We start from the raw sequence: 8842 nt of genomic DNA, 5'->3' as shown, positions 1-8842 counted from the left end.
GCGGGCACCAGGTCCTTCAGCGACCTGGCGATCGCCTCCGCCACCGCGGCCTCCTCTACGCGCTTCGCCTCTTCCTCGGCGAGCTGGTTCGCGGCGGCCGCGGCGTCCTCCTTCTTCGCCGACTTCCTCTTCCGCCCGCGCTGCGGAGAGGAGGGTTGGTCGCGGATGATGAGGGCGCCGCTGCTGCGCCCTCTGCTCGGCGGTGGAGACGCCGGCTCCTTCTTGACGCGCGCCGGTGTCGACGGAGACGCCACCTCCTTTTTCACCGGCGCCAAGGATGGCCTCGACGCCGATCCGGAAGACGACGAGCTGGCAGCCATGCGCCGTGGCTGCCAGATGTTTCCCCGGCGGCGGCTGGCCGATGCCCTCGATGGAGGGGGCATCGTCAGCACCGGGAAGTTGCCGCCCTCGATGTGCTCGAGGACGTTCTCCAGCGTCCTATTCGTCGCGCTCCACCAACGTCGGCGACCCGCGGCGTTGTTGCGTGGAGGCGGAGGCGGCGGGCCGTCGTAGGCCGCCAGCTCCCGCTCCCACTGCCGGAGGAAGAACGAGTTCCAACTCGTGTAGTTGTCGCGGTGGTGGCGCGGGTCGGCGCGCTCTTCGTCCGTCATCGTCATCTGAGCCTCCTCGATGGCGACGTCGTGGGCGTGGCCCTGGGGCGGCGGCGGGATTGGTACGCCGCCAGCACTTAGCCGCCACCCGCCGCCGGGAGGCCTCGTGTCCGGCGGGCAGGGGTACCCCGCCTGGTGGAGGAGGTGGCCCTCCCACGCGTGGAGCGACCGGCGGGGGAAGCCGTTGTTGGCTGCGCCGTCTTCGTCGTAGAACGCCATGGATCGGGAGAGTGGAGGGAGAGTGGAGCGGGGATACGCGTTGCGGCGAGTGGAGCAGGGTATGTAGGCGCGGCTGGTGCCGGCGATTAAATGACGCGTGGATTGCGACGCGTCCGCGGCGAGCTAACCGGCGGCAGGCTTTTAGTGCGCGCGGAAGACGATGCGTGTATCGCTGACCGGTCGGGTCCACCTCTGCGACGAAGCGAAAAGCGCGGGAGAAATATCTCGGCGTTTCGCGCGCTTTCGCTTCGTCCGGAGTCCCCGAGCGCTCCCCGGTAGGCCGGGGTTGGCGTGGGCTCGCCGGATGGATGAAAGCCCAAATCCGGCGAAAAACGAGGAACCGGGGGCGCGACTGGGCCATTTTTCGTCGTCCGGATGAAAAAATGGCACACCGAGACTCTAACGCATGGGATTTCGACCTCGCGCGTAGCCGGATACCAAGCGTGCGGGTCGGTCGTCCTCCGCCTTATTCTCGTTACTTCACTGGCGAAATACCATAAGCCTGAACCGTCCTCACACTTGATTCCACCTGCAATGCTTTAACGTATGTATAGGTGAACAACACTAGAGTAGCTCGGCCTCCATTTTGAGTTTCCGTGAACACCACTGACAAACCAAGGGGTGTTGTCATTATTAGGGTCTTGCTCCGTCCACTGCATCCATGATCCATCAAAATACGTGTCAGTTTTACTTCTAACCCGAGGAACCTATAATGAGTACCCTCTTTTTTCTATCAAGTAGGATTCAACAATTGCTAAGCAAGATTCGACGACAGCATGATTTTTCGCTAAGCAAAAGCTTTTAAAAATGCGCAATCTTTTCTGAAATGAAATTACACAGTGAAATTTTGATATAACAGGTAGAAAACTGAAAATATGCTCCTTTTTAGGGAAACAGAATTTTTTTAGAATCTTTTAGGGAAACAGTTTTTTTTAATAGGGAAACAGATGTTAATAGGAACAGCCCGCCATCCCCCCTCGTGGTCTTCTTTCGTAGTAAGCGGGCCTGGCCCAAGAAGACGAGATTCGACAGTTGCAGAGCTGTTGAGCTCTAACGAACTCACCCTGATTCCATTCGATGCAAACTAACCCTGGGATTCCTCCACCTCTATATATACACTCAACCCGAACGATCGCATCTGCATTTTCGATCCCAAGCAAGATACCCCGCAACCTGCAACCCATGGCGCTCGGCGAGGTGGCGGACGTCGGCGTGCGCCGGCGCGGGTGCTGCGGCGGCGACGTGTTCCCGGAGCCGTCCTTCGCGAGCTGGGGCGCGTACGGCCGCGCGCTGCTGGAGACCGGGCCGAGGCTCAAGGACCGGCTCACGGCGCGGTCCCACGCCGACGTGGAGGTGCACGACCTGCGCGGCCGCAGCGGCGCCGAGATGCGCCGCGAGCTCAACTGGTGGGACCTGGCCTGGTTCGGCGTCGGCGCGGTCATCGGCGCCGGCATCTTCGTGCTCACGGGGCAGGAGGCCAAGGAGGCCGCCGGGCCGGCTGTGGTGCTCTCCTACGCCGTGTCCGGCGTGTCGGCCATGCTCTCGGTGTTCTGTTACACCGAGTTCGCCATCGAGATCCCCGTCGCAGGTGACTCGCTGATCCATCCATCGATCGATCTCCATGCATTGATCACCATGAAAATCTTTGTTTCTTCAAGCTCCTTTTTATGCAAAATCTTTGTTGTTAGGAGTTAGTTCAGTCGTAGAGAAATTTAAGGAAGTTTGTTACAAGTTTGTTGTGACCGATCCAAACATCTTTGACATCGTTAATATTTGGATTAGTTAAAAATGTACTATCTGGGATTTTTTTTTTATGAACTTCTTTTTGCATGGTACGTCTGTGCACAGGTGGTTCGTTCGCGTACCTGCGTGTGGAGCTGGGCGACTTCATGGCGTTCATCGCGGCGGGCAACATCCTGCTCGAGTACTGCATCGGCGGCGCCGCCGTGGCTCGGGCCTGGACATCCTACTTCGCGACGCTCCTGAACCACCACCCGAACGACTTCCGCATCCACGCCACCTCCCTCGCCGAGGACTATTCCCGGCTCGACCCGATCGCCGTTGTGGTCATCACGCTCATCTGCATCTTCGCCGTGATCAGCACCAAGGGCTCCTCCCGCTTCAACTACGTGCTCTCCATCGTCCACTTCGCCGTCATCATCTTCATCATCGGCGCCGGCCTCTCCAAGGCGAAGCTCTCCAACCTCACCGACGACTTCGCGCCCTTCGGCGCTCACGGCATCTTCGCCGCATCCGCGGTGCTCTTCTTCGCCTACATCGGCTTCGACGCCGTCAGCACCATGGCCGAGGAGACCAAGAACCCGGCAAAGGACATCCCCATCGGACTCGTCAGCGCCATGGCGGTGACAACTGTGGTGTACTGCATTCTCGCAGTCACGCTCTGCCTCATGCAGCCGTACCAGGACATCGACGCCGACGCGCCCTTCTCCGTGGCGTTCACCGCCGTCGGCATGGACTGGGCCAAGTACATCGTCGCCTTCGGCGCGCTCAAGGGGATGACCACCGTGCTGCTCGTCAACTCCGTGGGCCAGGCCAGGTACCTCACCCACATCGCGCGGGCGCACATGGCGCCGCCGTGCCTCGCCGTCGTCTCGCCGCGCTGGGGCACCCCCGTCCGCGCCACGGTGGCCATGCTCACCGCCACGGCCTGCATCGCCTTCTTCACCGACCTCGGCATCCTCTCCAACCTGCTATCCATCTCCACGCTCTTCATCTTCATGCTCGTCGCCGTCGCGCTGCTAGTCCGCCGCTACTACGTCTCCGGCGAGACCACCAACACCAACCGCACCAAACTAGTCTCTTGCCTCGTCGTGATCCTCGTCTCGTCGATCGCGACGGCTTCATACTGGGGCCTTGCGGCGGGCGGCGGGTGGGTTGTCTATGCGGTGACGGTGCTGGCGTGGTTTGCGGCGACGCTGTACCTGCAGCTAGCGGTGCCCAAGGCGAGGGTGCCGGAGAAGTGGGGCGTGCCGCTGGTGCCGTGGCTGCCATCGGCGTCCATCTTCATCAACATCTTCCTGCTCGGGTCCATCGACGGCAAGTCGTTCATGAGGTTCACCATATGGACGGCGGCGCTGCTCGCGTACTACTTCTTCGTCGGCCTCCACGCCTCTTATGACACCGCCAAGGCGCTCGCTGCCGAGGCCGCCGTTGCAAAGGTGGAGGAAGGCGGTCGCAAGAACGTCACCGCCGAAGCCGGAAATTAAACCATGGAAGAAATCGTTAGCTAGACTAGTCTATCTATATATATAAATTCATTCTCTTATGTGTGGAATTAGTTCATGTACCAGATATAACGAGGGTAGTGTTTGTTCGGTGCGTCCACTTTGTTGTGTTTACTTTGAGATTAGCAAAATCATTGCATGCAGCCTACTCACGCTAATGTAATGAGTTTTTTCTAGCATCATTTGCTTATTTGCATTAGCAATGCAAGATAAAAAGTCAAAAGATTTAGGGAAAGGCCTAAAAGTATAAATGTTTTGCAACTCTCCATAAACAAAAGAACACTTTTGTATACTGCAAACAGAAAACTTATTTTGGTTCTTAAAAAGCAATATCTTGAGCAATAATAAACTTCTGTGTTACACGGGTTTCATATAAGGCACATGAAGGACTCAACCATCTAATGGTCGAAATTTGACATTTTTTTCAACCACCATGCACTCCACGATATTCATAATTGGTTAATACCACTTATGTTCCAAAATAAGTGTCGCAACTTTATCTATAAGTAGATGTATCTAGACGCATATAAGTAGATACATTTGTATGGGATATTCACTTTGGCTCATAAGAGCATTTGCTCTCATTGTGTGAATCAACATTTTGAAGTGTCAAAAAATTGTAAAATAAAATTTTCCATGTACATCTACATATTTTATGTTTGTACACAAGTTTTTTTAAAAAAAACTAAAAATAATTGTGGCTCATGTAAAAAAGACAAGTTTTGAAGCTATAACACGACTACGTACAGGATATTTTTTTGTCTTTTTTGTACACGCCATATAAAATGTTGTTTCTCCACGAAAATTTATGCACTAACATAGAATGTCACGATGTACACCAATAAATTTATATCTGAATTTTTTAACATTTTTAAAATTGTTTTTTAATTATTTTATATAATGAGAGTATTTGCTCCTATGAGCCAAATTGCCACCTTCTGTATGTATCTAGAAAAATGTGATATAGTTACATCTGTAGGGTGTATAAGAGAAGACTCTGGTCATTAATGATATAGGTGAGGTACTATAGTTGCTTTGATCAATTGGTTTCACTTATGTTTACGAAGAATAGCTTCTATGAAGCAACATGTATTTCCCTATTTTGTTACTTCATTGCGGTCAGAAGTGCAATTTATATTTCCAGTTCAAAGGGGAGAAGTTTTGGCACAATCTAAACAAACCTAAACATTTCCACACCGCTCCTCCTCTCGCTCCCTTTAGAGTCGTCTAGAGGTTTCTCCGCCTGGGGCCTTTGTCATGGGAGAGGTAGCCAAGTATCTTCTTTGTACATTAGGGCTAGTCTTAGGTCTAGCTATCAGTTTCTCTTTGTGGATTTTCTATTTGTTCTTCCTCTCTTATTCGTCTAATAACGTTTGTAGTTTTTTATTAAATTTGGGAGTGAAGGATTTATCATTGCATTTGGTGCATCGGTTTGATCTTTCCACTAAGATTCGTGGAAGTGAAAGTGAAGAGCTTGTTACTCTTGGGTTCTTGGAATCCTTGACGGTTTTGAGGCCTTTGTAGCAATTTCTTGGGAGTCTCCAATTAACTCGTGGATGTGTGCCCTAAGCTTTGTGCAAGGCCTAGTTTTCGCCTAGAAGGAAATCATTTAATGGAACTGTGAATCAGACCTTTGTGGCGAGGGTCATCGGAGAATAAGGCGAGACCTTTGTGGCGTTCGTTGTGTGGTGTGCTACCACATCTTGGGGTGACTGTCTTTGTGGCATTGGTGTGCATGATGCAAGCACACCTCAGGGTGAGGCCTCCTATGGCGCTCGGGAGCACTGAGCTACCGCACCTGGCACTCGCAAGAGTGTGAACTTCGGGATAAATCATCATCCTTGCATGCTTTGGTTATATCTATACCCGAGCTCTTTACATATACACTTTACTATGTGATAGTCTTCGTGCTTGAAGTTACATATCTTGCTATGACATACTTGCTTTTCTTGCTTATCATAAGTTGTTGGTGCACATAGGTGAACCATAGTATATTTTTTGGGCTTGACAAAGTAAACGCTAGTTTTAGTCCGTGTTTGTTAAGCTCATCTCTTAAACGTTTTAAATCTCCTATTCACCCTCTTCTAGGCAGCATTTGTGTCCTTTATCATGATGTCATGCGGGGAAATCTTCAAAATCATCACGCATTGGGATTGCCAAAATAATTTGTATGTCCATTTCCTAGAACGTGTCACGGACTAGCCTCTCATCCCACTATCCCGTATGAGGATCTAATAGTTCACTTACTTTTGTGAGTAAGCATTAGCCACGGGGTATAACAGGCCGCCGTCTTCCATCCCTCGACAACCAATCATCCATATATTGATAGTTGTACCATCACCAATTATCTAAATATGTCCCCTCCTTCAACACATTTATGCCTTTCAGGATACTTCTCCAATAATATGAAATCCCCCCAATCGGAGTGGCCTGCAAAATGGAGGTGCTTGGAAAATATCGCCTTCAAGATATGTGCACACACAAGGATTCTGGGTTCGTGAGCACCTGCCATCCTTGTCGAGCTAGCATGGCCAAACTAAAACCATATAGGCCGCGAAACCCTAGTCTGCCTTCACACTTTGGCTTCGAAAGTGTGTCCCAACTCAACCAGTATGCTTTATTTTCTTTATCTTGTTGTGCCCACCAGTACCGACATATCACCATACTCATCTCATCACAAAGTGTTGGTGAGTCAAAACATGACATTGCAAAAGTTGGTATTGCTTGTGCACATGCTTTGATCAAAATATGCTTCCTTGACTTTGATAGCATCCTCTCCTTCCACACTCTGTACTTTAAATACTCAAAAGTTTTTGCTCTAGATCTTCCCACACACACTGGCAAACCGAGGTACTTCTTTGTTCTTGCCTCTGTTCTAATTTTCAATTCGATTAGAACATGATTCCATATTATTTCCTTTGTGTTCGCACTAAATATCACTAATGACTTGTCAAGTTTTCATAGTTGATGGTTTGCCATGAACACACCTCATAAAGTTGTAGTACTTTTTGCAGGGACATGTCACCCTCACGTGTATATTTAATAAGCACCAATGAGTCGAATGCAAACAAAAGATGGTTAAATCTTGGGGCATGATGCATGTAAAATTCATATATTAACTTTTTAGTTTATTGATACATATTACCACATATTTGTATCTTATATAATGTTATTTCCATGTTTCATAGTGTTTTTAGGGATTTTCAAAACAATCCACTCTCCTCCGGTTTTAACTCTATCTTGCAGAAAACACCTTCTCTTAATATTTTTTACTTTCCATGAGCTAAGGGACTCGAAAAAGGGCAAGGTCAGGGGCCACGCTTTGAAAATTTCGAGACAAACAAAATGAGCTAAAATGGGACACCATGAGGTCAAGGGGCTGGGAACTAGGACCAGTGGCGCGCCCACCCTCCTAGGGCGCGCCACTTGGGCTAGTTTCCCCTTGACTGTCCGATCAGCCTCAATCTTGCACCCACGGACTTCGTTTGACCTAAAAACCCCTATATATATGACCCCTATTGTTTTCTCAAGGAGACGGTGGCAGAGATCAAAAACACATAAACAAAGAGTCAACAGGCCGCCACCGGCGGTGATCGGAGAGGGAGAACCATTGCTGAAATATCTTCTGGTGGACTCTAACCCCTCCGCCCAGTGCAGTTTCACTTTTGTTGCTTGTTAGTGTCCTTTTTGCTCTACAACTCTGAGGCTTGTGCACCTAACCCCTATTACCTCTACAACCTATGTTGTTCACATGTTCATCCAAGCCCCGTGGTGGCGCCAAGGTCAAGCCTCCCGTTCCTCGTCGTCATAGGGAGCAAGAGGAAGAGGACATTGTTTCGTCAAGGACTACGAAGCGTCAAAGGGCAGCTGTAGCCAACAAGAGGACCACCTCGGGTCCCTAAAAGCCTATGAGTGGACTTACCAAGGCCCAATTCTTGGAGATACGGAGGATCAACCCGTACTTGGTGCCAAAGAATCAACGGTTGTGCCCCAACGACTACTTCTACCATCCAAATCAAGAGAGGATTTACAATGAGATCTATGGGGCAAAGGAGTTCAATTGTTGCCCCCAATTCTTTATCTCTATGGACAAGCTCCGCTCTAAGCCCGAGTACTTCGGTGAGGCTCTTGAGATATGCGAGGAGCAAGGACTTATCCCCTTGATGACCTTCACACACAACTACTCCAAGGAGGTGATTTGCCAATTCTATACAACCGTTGTGTTCCTTGAAGATGAATTTGGTGTCCGCTCCCTCAAGTGGATGACTAAGGAGCATGTGATGGAGGCCACATGGGAGGAGTTTTCACATGGCATTGGTTATCGTCTCCTCGAAAATGATATCAACTTCTTCCGGATTCATCTCCAACACAAGCCAATGAGCAAGGATAAGATGGTCAAACTCTACCTTCCCGGGCGTGCACTTTGCGGAAGTGCCTATGACCTCCTTCCAACCTATGACATCATGAACCACATCTGCCGCAACACCCTCAACCCCAAGCACACCAACCACGATGAAGGGCATGGTTTTCCTTGTGAACCTCCTTGTGCAAACTCAAGAGAACAAGGGCCGCGACAAGCAATTGGACGTCATGGACTACATATGGCATGAGATGCAAGATTGTGCCTTTCTCCGCAAGCTTCCCCAATACACACCGTACATCATGAGGCTCATTTGCCTCAAGTGGGAGCGAGTGAATGGATCGTAGCGAACAAGAGGGGGGTGAATGGACGCTACGTCAAGTTTTAGTCTTTTTCAATTTTAGCGG

General features: G+C 50.3%; 1 protein-coding gene across 1 annotated transcript; it reads left to right on the top strand.

Moving 5' to 3' along the window:
• The first annotated feature begins 1967 nt into the window (after nt 1-1967).
• LOC127304500 (cationic amino acid transporter 1-like) lies at nt 1968-4225 on the top strand. Its single transcript, XM_051335165.2, has 2 exons — nt 1968-2418; nt 2679-4225. Exons 1-2 carry the CDS (start codon nt 2013-2015, stop codon nt 4055-4057), a joined length of 1785 nt encoding a protein of 594 aa, XP_051191125.1. The 5' UTR covers nt 1968-2012; the 3' UTR covers nt 4058-4225.
• The last annotated feature ends 4617 nt before the right edge of the window (nt 4226-8842 follow it).

Source organism: Lolium perenne, chromosome 5, assembly GCF_019359855.2.
Source record: "Lolium perenne isolate Kyuss_39 chromosome 5, Kyuss_2.0, whole genome shotgun sequence".
NCBI classification, from domain to species: Eukaryota; Viridiplantae; Streptophyta; class Magnoliopsida; order Poales; family Poaceae; genus Lolium; species Lolium perenne.
This window is presented reverse-complemented; position numbering and strand designations above follow the sequence as displayed.